General features: G+C 53.5%; 2 protein-coding genes across 2 annotated transcripts in view; both read left to right on the forward strand.

Annotated features, from left to right (window-relative positions):
- The first annotated feature begins 3,825 nt into the window (after positions 1-3,825).
- SCN2B (sodium voltage-gated channel beta subunit 2) lies at positions 3,826-6,015 on the forward strand. The gene is made up of 3 exons (XM_012558194.2): positions 3,826-4,060; positions 4,379-4,589; positions 5,718-6,015. The coding sequence occupies exons 1-3, from the start codon at positions 3,911-3,913 to the stop codon at positions 5,915-5,917; spliced, it is 561 nt and encodes a 186-aa protein (XP_012413648.1). The 5' UTR covers positions 3,826-3,910; the 3' UTR covers positions 5,918-6,015.
- A 13,573-nt stretch (positions 6,016-19,588) lies between these two features.
- SCN4B (sodium voltage-gated channel beta subunit 4) overlaps positions 19,589-21,431 on the forward strand; it is a 21,188-nt gene continuing 19,345 nt past the window's right edge. Inside the window, exon 1 of the mRNA XM_004385673.1 lies at positions 19,589-19,794. Coding sequence (XP_004385730.1) covers positions 19,734-19,794 — 61 coding nt within the window. The 5' untranslated portion in view covers positions 19,589-19,733. The remainder of the gene's footprint in view (positions 19,795-21,431) is intronic.

Genomic DNA, 21,431 nt, shown 5'->3' on the forward strand with positions numbered 1-21,431 from the left:
GCGACAGAGTTAATCAAAGGACCAGGATTTGGCTCCCAGCTCTGACTTTGCCAGCAAGCCATCTAACCTTGTGAGCTGCAGTTTCCTCACCCGTGAAGACACAGTGAAGGGCTGGACCTAGTGGGAGGCCTCTGAGGCCCCTCAGGCGCTGAGCCTCTGGCAGGAGCAGATTAACCTGTAAGCAAGGTACGAAGGTACTGGTTTACAGTAAGCACAGGCTTAATTGTGTTTATTTACTAATCTGTAGTGCACAATTTCAAGATGTGGTGAAAAATAGGTAAAACTGTGCACTACAGATTAGTAAGTAAGCACAAGTAAGCCCATGTGTACCTTGCTTATTGGGTATTCTGTCCCTGGCCACCCTCTGGGATGAAGAGGGTGCTGAAGTGGGAACCCCAGACTAGGACTCAGGAACCCATGGTTCTGGCCCCAGCTTGTCCCTATTCTCTGTAGCCCTTTTGGGGCCTTGCTTTCCTCTGATAAAACAATGGGGCCAGATGCACAATTCTGAGCCCCCTCCCCGCTCTGGCTTCCTCTGATTTGGTGACTCTCCATGTTCCTCTCCCTGCAGTTGGGACTTGCATTTGACCGCTCTGCCCACTAGAGGGCACATGTGTTCCACCTGGTGCCTCCGGCAGGGCCTGCACCAGCCGGGAGTTGAAGCCTGCATAGCACCTCTCCGTGTGCCGGACCCTAGAGGAGGCATAGCCCCTCGCTCTCCACTGCTCTGTTGTTTCAAACGCGGCAGGATGTGGGTCCTTCAAGATGGAGGGAGGCCAGGGGTGGGAAGCTGCCTGGTGGGGTTCAAGTTCTAATCCTGAGAGCTGCCGGGAGCTGGGGACGGGCAGAGGCAGGGATGGGTCCGAATTCACAGGGTCAGCCAGGACGCAGAAAGCACTTAATACTCCCTGGTGTCACTTGGAGGCTACTTTAGGTCAGGGGCCCTGGGAAGGTGGCAGACGCTTCAGCGGAAGGGCCTAGAAAAGCAGGGTGTTTCTGGGATACAAGGTGAGCTCAGGACAAGCCCCTGCCAAGCGCCTCCACTGCAGATTTCTCTGCCACTGCAGAGTGGGGGTGGTGTTGGTATTTCTGCACACCTCCTCTTGCCTGGCGCTGTGCTAGGTGCTTTCATGATGGATGTGGGGAGGTGGGAACTTGGAGGTGGGAACTTGGAGGTGGGAACTTGGCTTTGTTCTTCCTGGTGGGCCCACTCAGGCCCCCTAGAGAGCACTTCAATGCACCTCTGGAATCTTTGGCCTCTCAGGCAAGGTCCAAACTCTTATCCCCCTATTTAGGGCTCCTCATGATGTCTGAGGCCAGCAATTCAGAGCATCTCCTGTTCTTAAATCCTGTGACTTCCTCTGGTGACTTGTCCCAGGGGAGGGGCTGAGCAGGCAGACACTCTGAGCAGGCTTTGAGTCCCCCGCTTATGGGATGCAGTCCAGGTGCTTCGGGGCTGTGCCCAGTAGGTTCTGGCATCAAAACAGTTTGAAAACAAGGGCCCTGCAGGGGATTCCCCCTCCCCCACCCCCTTTGGCCTGGGCTGATCACCAGATCTGGGAGAATTCCAGGGGGCTGCCTTGAGGGGGGTCCCTGGGTGGTGCAAATAGTTTACGCTTGCCTATAAACCTAAAGGTTGGAGGTTCGAACACACCCAGTGATGCTGTGGAAGAAAGGCCTGGCGAACTGCTTTTGTAAAGATTACAACCAAGAAAACCCTATGGAGCAGTTCTACTCGGTAACACATGGGGTCACTATGAGTCAGAATTAACTCGAAAGCAACGAATTTGGCCTTGAGGGGTCAGTCTGCAGGGTGCCCTCGGGTCAGAAGCTGCCCCCAGAAGCCCTTCCTGTTTTTGAGGCAGAACTTGAGGAGAATTTAGGATAATCACAGCTACCATTTGCTGAGCACTCACTGCCAGGCAGACGCTGCAGTCTTATGTGTATGACCTTATTTAATTATCGAACAACCCCCGGAGGCAGGTGTCATCATCTGCGTTTCATGGAGGAGGAGACTGAGGCACAAAGAGGCTACGGAGCGTGCCTATGTTCTCCTAGCTGACTGATGGCAGAGCTGGGATCGAACTCAAATCTGTCGGATCTTCTCGTGTATGCTGTTTCCCTATCAGCAGCTATAACTCTCTTCCAGACTACGTGAGAGCCTCTTCGCTGGTCTCCCACCTCCAATTGTCCCACCCTCCCACCTGTCCCCCTCCCCCACCTCCTTTCAGGTCCCCACTCAGCAGCCTGAGGAGCGTCCAAAAATATCCGTTAGTCATGATCCCCACCCTCCCCCGCAAGCTGTACTTTGATTTCCTGTCACACTCAGAATAAACTCAGAACCCTGTGCTCTGGGCCAAAAGGCCCTTTGTGGCCTGGTCCCTGCCTCACTCTCTGACCTCAGGTCTCACCATTGGTCAGGTGACAGCTCTGCTCCTTCTGCGTCAGACACCTGAAACTCAGTCCAGCCACCGGAACTTTGCCCTTACCATTCCCTCTGCCACGGCACTTGAGTCCCTCAGAACTTCTAGTGCCTTGCTTGTTCCCTCGCTTTACTCCGGCACTGCCTGCTATTACCCCCCCAGAGAAGCCTTCCCTGACCCCCTGTAGAAAACACCACCCTTTCCCCTTGCTTTATTTCCTACGGCACTTGCCATGTCTCACTGCCTGAAATTATATTATTATTTTCTGCCTGTTGATCTGTTGATGTCCGTCCACTTCACTAGGACAAAAGCTCTGACTCTGCCTGTCATGTTTATAGCAATAATCCCCAGGGCCTAGACTACTGCCTGGCACATAGTAGGTGGTTTATGAATACTTGGTGAATGAATGAATGAATGATTGGTGTGGAACATTATTATTTAGCCTCTATAAAGACAAGTAATCTAAGAGGGGCCTTTTGGAATTGGCCTTTGACCATACTGGCAGAGAAACTTAGAGTTAGGGCTCAGTCTAGGGTGAGGAAAGAGAGGCATGTAGGGCACAGAATTCAAGGAGGTATTTGGGTGACTCAGAAAGTGGGTGCTTTCTTAGGTTTTGCACCCCAGGTGCCTCACTTGCCTCACCATAGGCCCAGCCCCGCTTAAAATATTTTATTTTCTCAGCCCTGGCACCCTGGCTGCGGCCCAAGTCTGGTGCTCCTTGTAGGATTCCACAGGAGCCCGCTCTTCCTACCCTGCTGCCCCGTCAGCCTGTGTCAGCTCCTTGCTAGGGTAGCTCCAGGCCTGACATCTCCAAAAGGGACTCCTGTACCTGTAGACCCATCAGCTGGTCTTTGCAGCTGTGCCTCTTCTTCTGGTCCGTCCCCTCCCACCCACTGCTCGTGTGCCCTCTTCCCTGCCTGCCAGAAGCCTAGGGAAGACAAGGGGGCTGGGCTGGGCTCGGCTTTGCTCTGGCCCTGCTGTATGGAGAGCAAGGCCTCCTGAGTCTCCATCTGTCCCCGAGGCTGCTTGGCTCAGCAAAGATAATTGGAAGTGGTGGGGAAGAAGGGAGAAACCAGGGCCCAGTGCAGTGAATCCCCTTGTCCAGGGTTTTCAGCTAGCAAGTGGCAGTGTCAGAAGTAGGGTGAGACAGCCAAGTTCGGGGGGTGGGTGCTGACCTACAGTGGTTCTGGAAAAAGTTGGGGGCCATTTGGCTGTCCCCGGCTAGACAGATGATTTGGTCTCTCTCCATCCCTAGCTTTGCTCTACCCCCACTGTACCCCCAGGGCCACATGTGGTGCCCCTTATGAGCTTTGCCCACCCCCACTCCTGCCCCCTCACTAATTTCAGTGGTAAGAGACCCAGCCCGCTGCCTGGAGCTCTGTCCTTCCTCACTCCTCCACTCCCCACTGGGGACAGAAGGCTGCCCCCTCCCTGACCCTGAATCCTCACCAGCTGTGGCTTTGTCTGCAGTGCCACCAGGGTGGAGCATGGAGGTCATGGTACCCCTCATCCTCAATGTCCTCAATGGCTCTGATGCTCGCCTGCCCTGCACCTTCAACTCCTGCTACACAGTGAACCACAAGCAGTTCTCCTTGAACTGGACCTACCAGGAGTGTAGCAACTGCTCCGAGGAGATGGTGAGTCCTGGGCCGGAGGGGGGGAGTGGGTGGGAGCCAGCACGGAAGCCCACCTTTCCACCACCTGCCCCTGTACTCAACCAGGACCTTAGAGTGTTCTGGGTGACCTGTCTGCTCCAGTGGGCTTTGGGAGAAGGTGCCACATTGGGGTGGCCCACGGCTGGAGTGGAGGAGGCTGGACTTTGGAGGTAACTACCTCACTTCCCAGGTCAAGGGATGGCATTGAGGGTGGGCGGGAGAAGGGAGTGTCCCCACTGTCCTTGAAGCTCTTGCTTGTCCAGCTGCCCAGCATGTCCTGTCCTTTGCCCCACCCCCCAGTTCCTCCAGTTCCGCATGAAGATCATCAACCTGAAGCCGGAGCAGTTTCGAGACCGCGTGGAGTTCTCAGGGAACCCCAGCAAGTACGACGTGTCAGTGACACTGAAAAATGTGCAGTCTGAGGATAAGGGCATCTACAACTGCTACATCATGAACCCGCCCGACCGCCACCGTGGCCATGGCAGGATTCACCTGCGGGTCCTCATGGAAGGTGGGCAGAGCTGAGGAGCTAGGAGGGGCTAGGGAGCCAGGCTGTCGGGGACCCTGGACATTCCCACCCAGCCACTCTCCAGCATTATTAGCTCAGGGCACCTCTGAGGAGGCTGTGCCCTCCTGAGGGGTGGGAGCAACAGCTTGTGTTTGGGGGAAGCATCCATTTGATCCCCTACAGTTCCTGAGGACCTGGGAATCCTCTCAGTGAGTCCTCATAATACTAGTGATCATGATCTTAACAATAATAGCAGCTTTAACTTCCTGGGCACTTACTGTGTCTCAATTGAAGCATTAGCGGTTCAGTGGTAGAATTCTCACCTTCCATGCAGGAGACCCAGGTTTGCTTCCCAGCCAATGCACCTCACGTGCAGCCACTGCCCATCTGTCAGTGGAGGCTTGAGTGTTGCTATGATGCTAAACAGGTTTCAGAGGTGCTCCCAGACTAAGATAGACTAGGAATAAAGGCCTGGCAACCTACTTTCAAAAATCAGCCAGTCAGAGCCTATGGATCACAACAGTCCACTCTGCAACCAATCATGGGGATGGCACAGGACCAGGCAGGGTTTTGTTCCACTGTGTTTGGGGTCACCATGAATTGGGGGCCGACTTGATGGCAGCGAACCACAACAGTACTATATCTCAGGCGAAGGACTGAGCTCTAATGCATTATCTCATTAGAGCCTCATAAAAACCCTGTGAGGGAGGTGCTATTATTACCCCATCTTTGCTCTACCCGCCCTCCAACTTCACCCCTAGGGCCACATGACCAAGATGAGGAAACGAGGCTTAGAGAGGAAAAGTAAGTTACCCAAGGTCACACAATGAATAAATAGTACAATCAGGACTCAAACCTGGACCTGTTTGATCTTCGTGTCCATGCTCTTAAATATTTCATTATACTCCCTCTCCTGGGGGCTTCCTGATGCCCTGGGATTTCTTTTTGGGGGGAGGGGCATTTAGAGGTCAAATTCCTGGGTTGATTTTTGGCTTTCACTAAAGTCCTTTCCGTGGAAGAGAGTAAAGTCAGGGGCACCCCACATACTACATGGGAGTATGGGGGAACAGTGAAGGAGACCCCCTTTTGTAGGCCTAGTGCTCAGGGGGTCTGTTTCCTTTCCTTCTCCAGAGCCCCCTGAGCGGGATTCCACGGTGGCAGTGATTGTGGGCGCCTCGGTGGGGGGCTTCCTGGCTGTGGTCATCTTGGTGCTGATGGTAGTCAAGTGCGTGAGGAGGAAAAAAGAGCAGAAACTGAGCACCGACGACCTGAAGACTGAGGAAGAGGGCAAGACGGATGGCGAGGGCAACGCAGACGATGGCACCAAGTAACAGGCAGGCTGCCCGGCCTGCCGCCCTCCCGTGTGTTCTGTCTCCCCCGACTCTGCCCTGTACAGTGTGACCCCACCTGCCCTCTCTTGGTGTGCTTCTCTTGAACCAGGATCCCAGTGCTGACCTTGGGCCTCCGAGCCCCTCACTTCTTATCCCCCACCCCGCACCAAGGGTGACCCACCTCTCTTTCATCTGAGAAATCTGCCATGACCTATGGGACATGTAGGCCCTGGGGCGGGGGAATGGGGCCCAAACCCACCAGTTCCGAGAGGAGGCAGGGGGCAAGTGTGAGAGCCCCAAAGAAAGAAGGGGTGAAGGTGGGAATGGTGGAGGAAGGAGTCAGCTTCTAAGTCTGGCCAGTGCTTGGACTCATCTGGCAGTGGCTTCAGAAGAACCTGGTGTGGGCTCTCTGTGCCAGTCAGAGCTGCCTCAGGAAGCCCCTGGGTGGCACGGCTATGTTTCTCGCTGCTCCCAGCGGGCTGGGGGTGATGATGAGTTCCTATGATTTGGGATAGAGGGATATGCTAAAGGGGCTACTATGAATTTCCAGAGCATTGAAGGAAAGTTGAGGCTGGAGGCAAAACTGGAGACAAGCCTAGGCCCCAGGAGTTCTGCGCTGACTCTTTTCCATTGATAGCTGCTACCATAGAAGCCTCTTGGTTTTCCAGTGGCCGCTAATCCCGTGGGATTTTTGGTGCAACCAGTACTGGAAGAGCAGCTAAGAAGGGCTGTGGGTGGATTGTGCTGTTCCAGGTAGTGGTCATTTTCCACCGCAGTTACCTACAAACAGGAGACTCATTTCAAAGTCAGCTGAGGGATTGAAGGGGTGGAGGCACCATTGTAAAGTGAAGTTTTCTTCAGACTGTCTTTTCAGGAGCAGACAAGGCGCAGGAATGAGGAGGGGAGTGGAGGCCGTGGGCAGAGGAGTTGCTGTGCAGAGGGGAGGCAGCTTCATCCAAGGGTTCCACATGGACTGTCCCACTTAGCCTCAGTAGGGCTTTCAGCTGGCTTTTGGCTAGAGACCAGGGATCTTATTCAGGGAGCACCCTGAGGGAAGAGTGAGGGGTGAACTTGGAGCCTCTTAGACCCTAGGGTCCTGTCACATCTGGAGCCCTGTTACACCTTCCTCTGCCTCAGTAACTCCCTTTGTGGAGAGGAAAGTAGGACTTGTGGGGAGCCAACTTTCACTGCCATTTTACCCACATCAAAAGGGGACTGCTTAAGCTGAGAGAGAGGGAAGAGAGACAGAGCAGAGACACAAACTGCAGACTCAGAGAACACTACCTTGAAAGACCCTCAGATATCAACTAGCCAAGTCACTCATGTTAGATGGGGAAACTGAATCTCAAACTGACAGAATCTGAGATTCTTGCCATTTTCTCCTTTGGCTTCTCAGCCTCCAGTTGGAATCAACAAAGCCATAATATTTCCAGTGGGGGGGCCTTTCTGGACTGGTAGATGAGGGAGGCAAGGTGAAGGAGGTAGACTTCTCCCAGGAGCCCAGCCCCTTCAGGCTATGGAGGCAGGGGTGGAGTGACCCAGTGAGAGGGCAGAATTGCTGGCAACGGCAACGCCTCATTCCCTCTCCAGGCTGAGCCTCTTCAAGCACTCCAGCCTTTCCAGGTGAGCTCAGCCCCCACCCTTGGCTCAGGGAGTTAGCACCTAGGGCAAGGAGTAAGGCTGGGGGCAGAGGGTGGAGATGGGACTGTGACAGTCTCAGGGACAAATCCTTGCTTCTGCCCATCAGATAGCCAATTTGGGGAGGGAGTAGTAGCTCATGGGAGGTTCAGTTTAATTCACCTCAATTCAGCATCCATTTATTGAGCATCTGCTAGCTGCCAGGCACGTGCCAGGTGCCAGGACACTCACAAAGCCATAATAGAGTTGGGAACTGCCATGTCAGCACTGTGGGGACCAAGATTAGTTTTTTGGTGCATCTAATTCCATCTCTGCAGCCATTGCTTGTGAGCCTGGAGTTGAGGAAGAAGGAAGGGATTCCAGAGTCTGGGCCCTGGGAACAACAGAAAGGGAGGCAAGAAGGAAGATAAAACCAAGAGGAGAGTACAGAGGCCAGGTCTGGGGAACGCAGAGGATGGGCAACCAGCCAGATAGCTCCTGAGTGAGAGGAGTCCAACCCTTCTGGAAATTCTACACTCATCAGCTCAGAACCTAACTGCCAATCAACACACTGCCAATGAGGTGGGCTAAGCCACCAGGGTGCCTGGAGCAGGTAGATGCCACCCATCCATCCAGCCAACCAGCTGAGAGGGGAGAGCTGAGTGGGACACCTCCTGCCAGTTGAGACCAAGGGTGGTTGTATACATTTCTGCAGCTTGCAGATTGCATCTTTCAGCAATCTCTTAAGTGCCCTCCTCTCCCAGGATGAGTGAGGATCTGCACTCTTTTTTCCAGGACTCATGACATTTAGAGGAGTTATTTGCAAGACTCCCTGGGTTTATTCGAAGAAGTCCTAATACCCCATAAAGAAGCCCAAGACTTCTGAGTGCTTTTCATTCTCTGCCCTGACCAAGGGAGGCCTAGGGAAAGCCATGCTTCTCCATGCCCTCAGGGTCCCAAGCAGATGGGGATGGGTCAGGAACCACCCTTGCCCCAGGTGCCCACCTTCATAGGCACTTTCTCCTCCAGCATCTTACAATCTGCTCTCGATCAAGATCCTGTGGGCTCCCAGAGCTGCCTCCCCCAGCGCAGTGAGGTTGAGAGCAAATCGAGGCTTCTGTGAGAAGAGGTGGGGAACGAGTGAGATGTTTCCGCTGCAGCCATTTCTCTACCTTGCTTTCTAGCGTATGCCAGCAAGCCGTTCCTCTTCCGGCACAGTGGGGCTCAAGCCCCATTTCTGGCTGCATGTTCCCACCACTGCACTCTGCCAGATTCAGTCTGCTGGCCTTCTCAAGCTCCCTTGCCTCTCCTGCTCTCTCAGAACCCCTTATCTATCTCTTCTTCCTAATTAAGGGCCACTGTACAGAGAGATGGGCTGGCCAACTATGGGATTTAGCTTATATGAACAAAGCACAATTTTTTTTCAGGACTGAAATGCCTTGAGGTGCCTTGGAACTGGCTTTGGAAATAGATATCTATCCCCTAGCTATGGACTAATCACAGTTATCCGAATTTATAAAAAGGAAAACCTGAATGGATCCATATTTCTCCCTGTGAGTCTTCTTGGGGAGACTGGGCTGGTAACTATTTACAAGGTCAGATTAAACAGATGGACAATTGAAAATACTGGCCAGTTCCAAAGAGATAGTCCCAAGCCATAGGAATGGCTTGGTGCAGTTTGAAATGGGTGATGAATGAAGAAAATTTCCTTCCTAGTTACGTCTTAATGATAGATAGGCTATGTCTTAAAATATTTTCTGCCTCTTGCTGATGTCTTCCTTTATTGAAGCTTGCGATTACATTGTACATAGTCTATATACAGATATAGATATACTATATATACAAATATGAAACATCTCACTGTACTCATCCCAAAGTTACATTGTTGGGGGGGTGGTCATCATTTCTCAATGTTTTGAGTTGATTCACCAAAGGAAAATTTTGGAATTTTCTTATTGCTCTTTGTGCACTTGGAGAGGAAAGCCCAACTACTTACGCACTTTCTAGGTTTTATGTGCTATGTGGTGGTTGGAAGGGGTGGTGGGGAGAGAAGCATAAATGATCCTATGTGACCTGACTACTGTGGTGTACCTGCTTTTTGGAGCAGACTGAGTTTCTTTTGCAGTTTGTCTTCCTGCTTGGATCTATTGCCTAAAATAAACAAACTGTCTCCCCAGAACATCCCTCGAGTGTGGCTTTTTTCAGGAGTGCAGAATGGGGTAGGTTGAAGCTTAGCCAGGATCTTGACAGGGACTCCTGACTCTCCTTTCTTGGTAATTCCATGGACACTGCCAGGTCTCCATCAGCTGAGGACCTCAAAGCTCTTACTCATCAAGGATAAGGTCGTTCTACTCTACTCATGTTTCGTCTCTTTTCCCCTTTGGCTTCCCAGAATCCTGGGGACTCTACCCAGCCTGGAAATACCCCAGGGACAGGGTAGATGAACAATCACTTCTTGGAGGTCTCTTGGTTAATTCTGGGATGAAGACAACCCTTTAAGCCCCCAAGTCTGTTACGCTGATGTTGCCTATTATTTATTATTTCATGGACAGATGGGCCATCCTGCCAGCTCCTTGTTTCTAAACTGTGTCTTACTAAGGCAGACACCTCTTGCTTGCTCAGGACTCAGGAAAAATAGAAGACAGCTGGCCAGAGCCTGCCTTCATGCAACTGGAGGATAAACGTGGCTGGTGGGAAGAGTCAGGTTGCTCATGTCCCATCTACACACTGCTGTCTTCCATTTATGTAGTGCTGAATCAGCCCTAAGAACTTCAGGACCAAATGCTACTCCTTGCCTAGGGGCTCTACTATCCCAGACCCGCTCTGGTCTTTTCCTCTCTTGCTCCCTGTTCTTATGTCTCTCTTTGTATCTCTTTCTCTTTCTTACACACACACACCCTTGCCTAGGAGGCTTCCAGATAAGAAAAACCTCAGCTTCCCAAATGACAAGGAAATGCCTAAGTGCTGGTTTCTACTTTTCTCCTACTTTTTCTGTCTTTTCTGTTTGCTCACTGCTGACTCAGATCCTGGCCTGTGGTTAGTGACCAGATGCATTTTAGAACATTCTAGGAGGATCCTGACATTGGTAGTACTAATACCTGCAGGGATTACAGCTGCTACCTGACAGAGAAGCCAGAAAGGAGGAGGCAGCATTAAACAGAGGTGGCTGGAATTTAACAGACCAAATGTACCTTGATTTAAAAGGATGTTTGTCCCCTGACACTCCTGAAGTCTAAGGATAGGATGTCAGGGAGGTTAACAGTTAGGGAAACTGAGGCAAGGGGTGTGGATTGAGCGGCAGAAGACCTGGAGATTCTGGCTGGTCCCTTCCTGAGTGGAGACAGGCCAACAGTATCTTCCTTATCAAGAACTTTTCCCCCAGAACACTTTGAGGATAAAAGCTGGGCCTGGCTTCCATGAGGGTTAGATTTGGTTTGGTCACCTCTCCTACACTGATGTTCTTCGGCCCAGCTTTTGTTGGGCGGGTGGGGTAGTTTTGACTAGGGACTGAGCTGCGTTGTGGGGAAGGGTTAGCTCCCACCCTGGTACTCAGAGTTGGTCGGTGGTTTCCTGTGTCCTTTCATTGAGGTAGAGGTATCTCTACAAGAATCCCCCAACACCCCTGCTCCTTCACTTCCTACTAGTAGGTGCCCCTTGCAGGGCTCAGGCACAGCCAGAAGACTCAGGTCCTTTAGCTCCAAAATCCCAGAGTCCCATTCCTACATCCCAACAGCGTGACCTGCTCATGTTGGTTTGTATGTGGACCTGCCCACTGCTGGCTTCCATCAAATAGGAATCTGTATGCTGAGGCTTTCAGAGTCCCTAGAACAGCTCTTGAAGGCCAAAAGGAAAGGGCAGGAGAGTAGAACCTCAGAGAAAAGAGGGGCCCCAGGGAATACCCCAGAACAGGGAAGTGACTTGCTTAAGGCCACGTGGTCTTGAATCAGCCTCCAGGTCTACTGTTCTTTCCACAGCCCACACCCCAAACTGGACGGAGCCCTCAGCATAGCAGCACACACAAACCCAGGATCCTGCCCTGCTCCTCCCCAGCTGGACCTGAGTTGATCTAGAAGAGGCACACATGCTTCTGTAAGGGCTCAGTCTTTAAAGCTGAGGTTCAGAGGGGGAAAGTGATTTTCCCAAAGTCACACAGTTGGCTAATCATTAGACAGAGCTTACATTAGAACCCAAGTCTCTCCTTCCCAGCCTGGGCTGACCTGATGTCCATGGGCAAGAAGACTCATGGCCTTTAGCTCTAAATCCCAGAGTCCCATTCCCGTACTTCAGCAACATGACCTGCTTATGTTGGTTTGTACATGGGACCCTCATAGGCTACTTGTCTCCTCCCCATCTCTTTGAGGAGAAGTGTACCTAGGAAACTTCAGGTGAGAGGCACCTGGGGCAGTGCCTGATGGGATGTGGGCTGGGCAGTTGGAGGCAGGACAGTAGGACAAGCCCCTCGCTAGGTCTCCAGGCCTCCTCCCTTGGCATCTCGGGGACTCATAAGGTCCATGCTGATGAATCCACGCTGGCAGGGCTCTGCAAGAACTCTGCTCAGATGTTCTCCACCCTTTCCACAGACCTCTCACCCTGAACCCCACCAGGTTCCAGTTATCCCTGGCTGCCTATTCCCATGCTGATGTCCAGGGACACCAGCCGCCACTTAGGACAGGCCCTGGCCGCCCGTGGATGAGAGCTCCAGAGGGTCTTTGGGAACAAAGCCCAGCTGAGAACAATATCCTGGCATCTCTATTTAGATTTCGTGGGGGAGGACAGTGGGGTCTAGCCCAAGACCTCATTCCCCTGCAGGCTGAGGAGGCCCTCTGGCTAGAGAAGGGAGAAAGGCCCTGGAGATGGAGGTGGTGGGAGTGGATGAGTTGGGTGTGGGGGAGTGGGCAGTTTGGTAAGGCAACTTGTTCTTTTCTCTGGCAATAGTGACCTTGAGAATCCAGGAGGTGCTGGGCAAAGAGGGGGCAAGGGGATGCTGGACACTGGGCTTGGGATTCCATGGGAGGGGCTTTCCCTTACAGCCCTGGCAAAGTCACTTTTATCCCAGCCACAGCTGCCTCTCCTTCTCAACTGGGACGCATTCCCTGTAAACAGCTGGCAAAGGGGCTAGGAACTGTTAGCCTCAACAGACTGAGAGCACCTCCTGAGGGTCATCAGACAGAAGAGGGTGTACTCAGCCAGGAGGGGAAGTGTGCATCACAGCTGTTGGCCAATACTGTGGCTGTGACCACAGGAGAGAAGGATCGGACTCAGCCTGTTCTGACCCAAGACAAAACATTAGGGCTAATGGGCAGAGACAGTTATTGATCTAACAAGTCAGAGCCGCGCAAAGGATTGAATTTCTCTGAGGTAATGAGATCCCCATCCCAGAAGGTATTCAAGTATAGCTTGGGGGTGTTGTGAGAAGATTCATATATTGGAAAGTACTTTTAGATGCCCTTTAAGTTTACTAACAGTGGCCCCCTGCACCCCACATTTTAGGATTCAAATGATAGAAGTGGGATTAACTCTTGCAGTTGAGTTGATTCTGCCTCATAGTGACCCTACAGGACAGAGTGGAACTGCCCTATAAGGTTTCCAAAGCTGGAATCTTTACAGAAGCAGACTGCCACGTCTTTCTCCTGGACAGCGGCTGGTGGGTTTCAACCGCCGACCTTTTGGTTAGCAGCCAAGCGCTTTAACTACGGTGCACCAGGGCTTCTCTGACTCTTGCTTACCTAAAGGTAAATATGATTCGTGCGTGGACGAACTCCTGCTCCTCTGCCTTCTTAGTCACGCTATCCTCTGCCTGTCTCTGCACCCTGGCACCCCTTTATCTGATTCTTTTTCAATCGATTTACCAATGGGAGGATGGGGAGCCCCTATGCAGGTGAGAAATACGCTGGGAGCCCAGTGGGAACTGGGGACCTTCTTGTCAAAGATCTGGCCAAGCCTAACTTACCTTCCTTGGCCCATCAGCCAGGGTCCAAACACTTCCCTGTCCTTCCTGTCCAGACTATAGATGAAAGAGCCACAGTCCTCTCTGCCTCCTCCTCCCTTAGCCCTCTGGCTTTGCCAAAGTCTGCCAACTTCCCCATCCCTGCCCCCAGCACACTCACACGTTGCTCTCACTGGCCTGACCCTGGTGAAAGGGCTGTGGGTTAGTTTTCATATGCAGGCTGTAAGGGCTTAGTCGGGTGGGGCAAGAGTGAGTATGAGTTGACTAGACTAGTAAGAATAGCTACAATTTCTTGAGCACTATTGTATGCCTGGCACTGGGCTAGGTATCCTGTGTCTATCAGTTTACTTGATCCTCATGACAACCCCACAAAATATGCATTGTTTTCTCATTTTTACAGACGAGGAGGCTGAGGTTATGCTATACTGAGTATGGGTACAAGCAAGGTGACATGGCTAGAAAATAGCACAGCCAGAATTCAAACTCAGGGTTGTGTGATGCCAAAGCCATCACAGCACACTGCTAGAAAGGACAGCGGACTGGCCTCTTGCAGCCCAAAGACCAATCTGAGGCTTGGGGTGAGTGAGGGAAGGATGACTTGGAGCCGACCTCAAAATGACCATGACAACGTAAGGGTAAAAGGGTTTGGAAGCAGAAGCAAAGCCTTCCTTGTAGGCCACTAACATCCCCACCCCTTCCACGACCTGGACCTTGACCCCACAGCTCTGCACAAACAGCTCTGGCCTCTGCTGGCTGGCTTCCCCTCTCTTGGTGCCTAGCTCCTCTCTCTTCTACTAAAAGCCTACAGATCTTCTTTACCTACGAGCCAGTAGTCTCCTTGTCTCTACCCCTCCTCCTCAGCCTGAGTCACACTCAAACTTCCTGAAGTTACCGTCCACTCCGGGAGGGCTCCTCTGCTGCCATGCTTCCCTTCCTTCCTCTTGGCCACTCCATCTCTCCCCACCACCCAGCACCTGCTTCCCCTGCCACATCTCTCCTAGTTCCCATTTTCCCCTCCCCTCCCCTCCCTGTAATGCCTCGTTGCAAGCCCCACTGGGATGGGACCAGAACATTTCGGAAGTCCTGCCTGGCACTCCACACCATTTGATGACTCTGGCCTGGCTGGGTTGATCTGTCTCCTGTGCCCAGTTTGGGGGCAGGACCAGGTGTAGCATTTCAGGAGGACATGTGGACATTCAGCTGGCCAGGCAGTTCCATGGGAAGCCAGGCTGCAATGAATGACAAACCTTCCCAACGTCTCCAGCCCCCAGCCCTCCAGAATCCTTATCGTCCCTTGATGGGGGGTAGGGAGGCATGGTGACCCATGAAGTAGACAGGTAAACACAGCTCTGGGGTGCTGGGTAGAGTGGCAGAGACCCTGCCCCAGGGCTTCACATCCCACCCCAACGCGGCTCACAATAAAGAGATGCCCGCGACTCACGACTCACCCCATCTCTAAGCTGCAGCGAGGGAAGCAGACGCCTGCTGCTGGAAGCAGGCACACACCCCTTTCTGGCTTGGGACTATCCGATGAGCAGCATTCTGGTCAGGATATTTCAGCTCCCTCCTCCCTCTGCCCTCCTCCTCCCAATGAGCTCATCTGTTGTCTGGGGCTCCTCACCCCCCTTTGCCTGAAAGAATATTTGGATGGAACCTGGCAGAAGGCAGAAAAAGGGGAAGGAAGGATGGAGGAGGTGGCTGCCTACCTGCCTGCACCCAGAGCCCTTAGAAGGTGGAGATGGGTGAGAAGCAGCATCGGACTCTCCTGGGAAGAGGGTTCAGGAGGAGTTTGTCTTTACTCCAACTCGCTGGGGGATGTGAGTGACCAGGTGGCTCCAGACATGGGGGTGGGGACTGGCCAGTGCCGCGTTCCCTGCTGGACTGCTGAGCCACGTGCCTGCGGTTAATTTGGTGCATGCTGTCCTGTTAACCCCCTCGGCACCTGCCAAACTTCAGTGGATGCTTAGACTATGGTTGGGGGTCAGTGGGTGCTCTGGGCTGGAGGGGAGGGGTGGTGAATAGGGAGGGGCAGGAAAAAGCCCTAGGTACACAAGAAGGAGGCTCCCAAAAGTTTGCCCAAGTAGGGTCCACCCAACCTAAAAGGCAGAAGGATTTATGGGCATTTAAGTTAATGCATGCAGAGAATCTGGGTGCCTGCAGGTCCACGGTCAGGTCCTGAGGCCAGGCCCTATTTACACCAGAGGGTGGCTCAGGGAAGGTGAAGCAGACACTGCTCCTGAGGCTGGAGAGGAGCTGTGAGGTGGGGGTGGTGTGGAAGCTTCTCTGCAGAGCTCCACGTTGTCTGGCCCTAAGAGCCAAGTCAGCGCCGAGCTCCAGCTCTGTTACCTTCAATGCCCCTACAGGAATCAACTGCGTGCGAGGGTTTATGGGGGATGAAGGGGGAGACGGAGGCGGGCAGGCAAGGGCAATAGGGGAGCCAGAAGGAGAGGAGGCTCCCTACCGGGCTCTAGTTAGTTAGGAGGGACTCCTCTCAAAATAGTTCCAGAGACTACATCGGAGCTCTCGCATTCCCTTCCTTCTTTCCCTGCATGGGGTCTTGGCAGCTTTCTGGGAACTGACAGGGGACTGAGCCTTCCATCTCCCTGCCCCATTCCTCTGCAGAAGGTGATGCCACCCCAAGGGGTGACTTCCGGTGTAAGGGCAGCTCCGGGAGGCTGGGAGCTGGAGCTCTGCCCCTATTACTGCCCATCCCACTTCCCCCCTCCACACACTGACTCCTTATAGGCTGGCCCCTCCTGGAAAAGCGGATCGCTCTCCTAGCTCTAATCCAGCTCCCTGAGAGGGCGGGGAGGAGGAGGGGGAGGGGTGAGCTGAGTCTGCTGCCTGGTCTCAGAGATGACTGTTGGACTAACTGCTTCAAAGAACCCCACGTGAATCCTCCAAGGAAACAATCTCCTTCCCCTTAAACGTAGGCCCATCTCCTCCAGCCTGAGCATGACCAGCTCTTTGGCAGTTCCTTGGCACAGGGCCCCGTCCATCTCTGCATCGCTGAAAACTTGCTCTTCAAGGGATTTCTGAGCCAGGCCACCCAAGCCTTGACTGCATTACTCCATCACCAGGAATCAAGTCTGTTGGGACCACAGAAGACACCATCCCTGTCTGACAGGGACTTCCAGCAGCAGGCAGGGGAGGGGCCCACTTCTTCCTAACTCCACCCAGTGACTGGGGGTCTCTGAGCTGGTTGAAGAAGGACTCAGTTAGGGTGAGAGTTTTGAAAATGTGGGAGAGAAGGAATTCCGACCTTTTGTCTCTCCCCTGGCATCCTCAGAGGATCCTCTAAGCTGGATCAATGGACTCATACACATGAAAGGTTTTTGAGAATTTTTGAGGAAAGTGCTCTATAAATGTAAAAATCCTCTAGCCACTAATGCATTTCTCAAGCACTTTTTCAGCCCAGCTGCAGAGCCCTCCTGGCGTTCTTTAGAAGAAAGCTGGGGGTGTCGAGTTGGAGAACCAGAGAATGGGGGAGGTTCTAATTTTGGCTTGAACAGGAACTTTCTCTGTGACCTTGGGCAACTCATCGGAGCTCTCTGGGCCTGTTGCATCATCGGTAAGGTTTGGGGGTTTCCTAAGGACCCTGCAGCTCTAAGAATCCGTGGGCTGCGAGGCAACAGGCAAGGTGGAGGAGAGGGCACTGAGGAAACTGGCCCCATCGCCTGTCACCAGGATCTAAAAATATCCATGGAGCTCTGTCCCCTCCCCCTTCTCTGGGTAGGGGTCACTTTCTTTCCCTTTGGCTCACCTCCTCTCTCACCTTAGCCTCTTGCTCTGAGAAACATGACCTCTGCTGTAAAAACAAAGTGGGCAGTGTGGGTGCTTGGCCCTGTGCATGAGCTGAGGCAGTGTCTGTGACCTCCTGCGGGAGGAGAGGGTAAGCAGAGGACGGAGCAGGGTTAGCCTTTTTGGGCCACAAACCTCATTGAGAATAATAAGAGCTAAAATGTATTGACTGCTTACCATACTAATACTCTAGTAATACTAGCAAGCATTCTTACATGCAATATCTTATTTGATCTTCACAGCCAAGTCCACGTTGGATGTTTGTGAGGCCTGGGGCAAGTGCACAAATGGAAATCACATGTCATCTGTCTAAATATAAGTTATAAATCAAGATAACAAAGTGTTAAAATATCTTTTATCATCCGCCCTTGATTAATTTTCCTTCCTGAGGACCTGGAACACCAGGCACAAAATGGAATGTTTGGACTGGTCCCTGGTCTACTCTCTTCTCTGGTCTTGAATTGACAGTGACTCTTGTACATGCCTTTGAATGCCCGCAGTCCCTAGAAATGGGCTCTGGGTCATTAGGGCCGGGAAATCCAGGGTCCCAGATACCTAGAGCACAGTTTAGAAGAGGAGGGATGCTTGGCCCCTCCCTTGGTCCCATGGCCTCCTTCTCCAGTGAGGAGGGGCATGGCCAAAGGAGGCCTGAAGTGAGACCCTCTAACATCAGGGGCCCAGGATTGAGGCTCCTCTTGCCCAGGTCTAAGGGTGGCATTGCTCTTAACATTCTTACGAGGTAATTACTTTCACCATTTTACGGATGAGGAGCAGAGGTTTCTCCAGAGGACTGAGTAACTTGCCCAGTCATACAGTAAGAAACGGTGGGGCTGGGGTTCAACTCCGCAGACTATCTAACTCCATATATTCTAACAACTGTACTGAGGAAAGGCACCGACTCTCTCTCTTGGAAAGAAAGAATCAAATACATTCAGCCTTCAGCATACAACTTCAAGGGGTTCATGAGCTCTCTGAAGTGTACCCTGGGACCCCAGGTAAAGAAGGTCAGTGGTTAGGAGGCCTTGCTGGGGCTGCAGCAGGGCTCAGGCCATGAAGATGGAGCAGGGTTTCCAAGGCTGAATTTATCTCCAGACAGGGAAGGAATGGAGGGGCTGGAACAGCCGAAGGGCCTGTGATGGCGGGAGGGTGCTCCGATGGCTGGCGAAGGGAGTTCCGTGGAGGATTTCTGACCTATTTGTCAAACCACCCCAAACAGCACTACTCACTTTAAGTCAGGACTGCCTAGAAAAAGGCTTGCTGGTTTGCAGGTTCGCCTCAGCCCTCCGATCTGGCTGTGACCCCCAAGTTTGCCCTTGGCTCCTCCACCTCCCCCCCCAAAAGGGAGGCAAATTCAGTCTGCTGAATTTGGAGGCGGGTTCCGAAGGAGACTGGGAACTCTTGGAGGAGGGTGAAAGGGCAGAGTCTGAGCCGAGTGCCCTAGGTGGGAAAAATGAGAAATGCGGGACGATAAAGTGGGGCGCAGGGCGGCAGACGAGACGCCAAATCGCTGAAAGGTAGTGAGTGTCTGGCCAGACCCCTAACCAGGAGCATCATGATTTCCGAAGTCTATGAGGAAATGGGAGAGACTGGAGGGCGGGGGCAGGTTGCACCGGCAGGATCTGCTCCCCGCGGCCTGAAGCAACCCCAGAGCTGATGAACGCGCCGGGGCAGCAGGCGGCAGGCGCCGAGGTCCGAGGCTGCCGGAGCTCCGGGGCCTGCCCGTGCCGCTCGGAGATGCAGCCTCAGTGGGCAAGTCCGCACACCCCTACCGGCTCCGGCAGCGTCCGCTGCGGCCGTTCAAGCGGTCCCTGGGAGGCTCCCCCGAGAGGGAGCTGCTACCCTACCTGGGTTTCACAAAACAGAACGAAACAGTCTTCCAGCAACCCAAAAGCTCCACCCCTACCCTCAAAATGATCCTCCTAATTGCAGCTCAGCGGCTAGGATGATGCAGGCTGCTGCGGGCCAGCCCTGCAGTGCCAAGCCGCAGCAGCCCAGCCCAAGCTGGAGTAGGAGTGGGGGGCCCAGGGTGCTCCCGGGGTTCCAGGACCACGAGGCGGGGCACGCCGGGCTGGGTGTGCAGCGAGCGGGGGCACCCTCGGCTCCGCGGTGGCCACCGCCCCTCCTGCCGCTGGAGCGCGTCCAGAGCAGAGGTGCAGCCTCGCTCGCCTCTGCGCCCGCCCGCTGTCCTCCTCCTCCTCCTTCTCCCGCTCCTCCTCCCCTCCCTCCTGCCGCCGCTCCCGCAGCCGGCTCCTGGCGGCAGGCGAACGCGCCTCCCTTGCCCTCGGCGCCCTCCCCGTCCCCTCACTCTCTCACCGCAAACTTTCCCGAGCCCAGACCCGCGGCGCAGAGCTCCCGGCAGCTCCGGCGCTGACTGCCGACAGGGGGCTGAGAGCGCGCCTGTGTCCAGTGTCCCATCCCCGCACCCCGGCGAGCTTTGGAGAGAACAGGACGATGTCTGGGCCTGGCGTCCGAGTCGAAGCCCCGTCGAGATGGCTGGGCACTGGGCTTTTGGGTAAGGCAGCTCTGTCTTGGTCTCTCCTCCCGCCCTCCCCACCCCCCGGAGGGGACACTCGAGAGGAGGGGTGCCTTGGACGGGGTGGGCTGTGAAGTGCGGCTGTGAAATGGGCACGGTGGCCACCAGCTTCTCCCCGGACGCCGGGCTCAGACCACTGTGCTCTCTGTGGACCGTGCGCGTCTCTCCACCGCATTGGCCGTCAGCCTCCCAATTAGTTCTTTGGTTTCTAGAGCCTTCAGTTCCAGATTTCTGGAACTGGGTCCTGGGGCTGCAGGGGAGTCTCCTGAGTTCAGAAGTTTGGGCGTTCTGGGGATGTAGTCTGTGCTTTGGATGTAGCGGATACGAGGTGGGTTGCACGTGTAATTGCTGGGTTGGTGGTTTCTATCCCCGGACAGAGCTTTTTGCTACTTGGACGCTTGCTACCCAGGCGTCAGGCGGCGTCAGACGTGCACCAGTGGGCAGGGGTCGGGGGTGGAGGGTGGTGTCCTCTTCCTTTGGGCCTTTTTCTGTATGCTCCTCTGCCCTCTGCCTCCTCCAGTGCCCATTGTCTTCCCCATGACTCCACGGTAAGGGTTGGAAGGGGTTGGCGTGGCTTGGGGGACTGTTGAAGCCACCTTTTAGGAAGGGTCTTGTCTCTTCCTACAAAGAGATTCCTAGGGAAGACCTGTTTAACCTGCTCCTGGCTCTCCGTTTTTTGGGTGAATATGAACCTGAGGAGACATGCGCAGAGGACACAGAGGGGATGGAGTATTTATTAATATCCATTAATATGTACATGATAGTTTTTGAGTGTCAAACTCCAGCAGATTAGAGGATGATATCTGTTAGAATGTAATCTCATAGATCATAGCTGGATTTCAGAGTAAATTGATTCCATCTCCAGCACCTGCACCTCTTCTTGCTTCTATTTGTCAGATTTGGCTTTTGGCAGCTCCCCTCAACCTCCAATGGGTTAGGCACAGGGAGTTGGTATTTGTGTGGAAAACCAGGAGACAGAAGCCTGTATGAGGAGTTGCTGCTGTTCTGCAAATGTAAACTGTAGGTAGACCTTCATGTGGGCACCTGGTGGGGGAGGAGGGAGAGTATTTCTTTCACTCAGGAGTCATGGTTTAATTACGTCCGCTCTGTCCTATAGGGTTGCTATGAGTCGGAATCGAGCTGATGGCAATGGGTTGGTTTTTGGTTGGCCAGATACAAAACACGGGTGTCTTTTCTACCACTTTGGCTTCAAAGTGGACCTCTGAGACCTGAGGCTCCTCTCCACCCCAGGGCACAGTGCCACTCACACTGGCTCCCGCCCCACCCCATCTCAGATCAGCCCAGGTCCCCACTGTGGCCCTGGCAGGGATGAGGCGTCACTGAGAAATCCATACTCACATAGTCATTAAACTGCCCACTTGTCAACACCTCTGGCTTCCCTTCCTCCTGCTGCCTGTTTGAGTGGTGGGTGCCAGTCCTGAACCTTAAAACCAAAACCAGTTGTCATTGAGTTGATTCTCTGCTAATGGGCTTTGGTTAGAATTTCTATAGAAGCAGGGCCCTGCAAACTGTGAATATGTGTGTGTGTGGTGGGGGCGGGGGGGACGTTGTGAGCAGATTCTTGGTAGTTATCTCCAGGTGGGGGCCCCCACGCC

Source organism: Trichechus manatus, unplaced genomic scaffold (assembly GCF_000243295.1).
Source record: "Trichechus manatus latirostris isolate Lorelei unplaced genomic scaffold, TriManLat1.0 scaffold00143, whole genome shotgun sequence".
Lineage (NCBI taxonomy): Eukaryota > Metazoa > Chordata > Mammalia > Sirenia > Trichechidae > Trichechus > Trichechus manatus.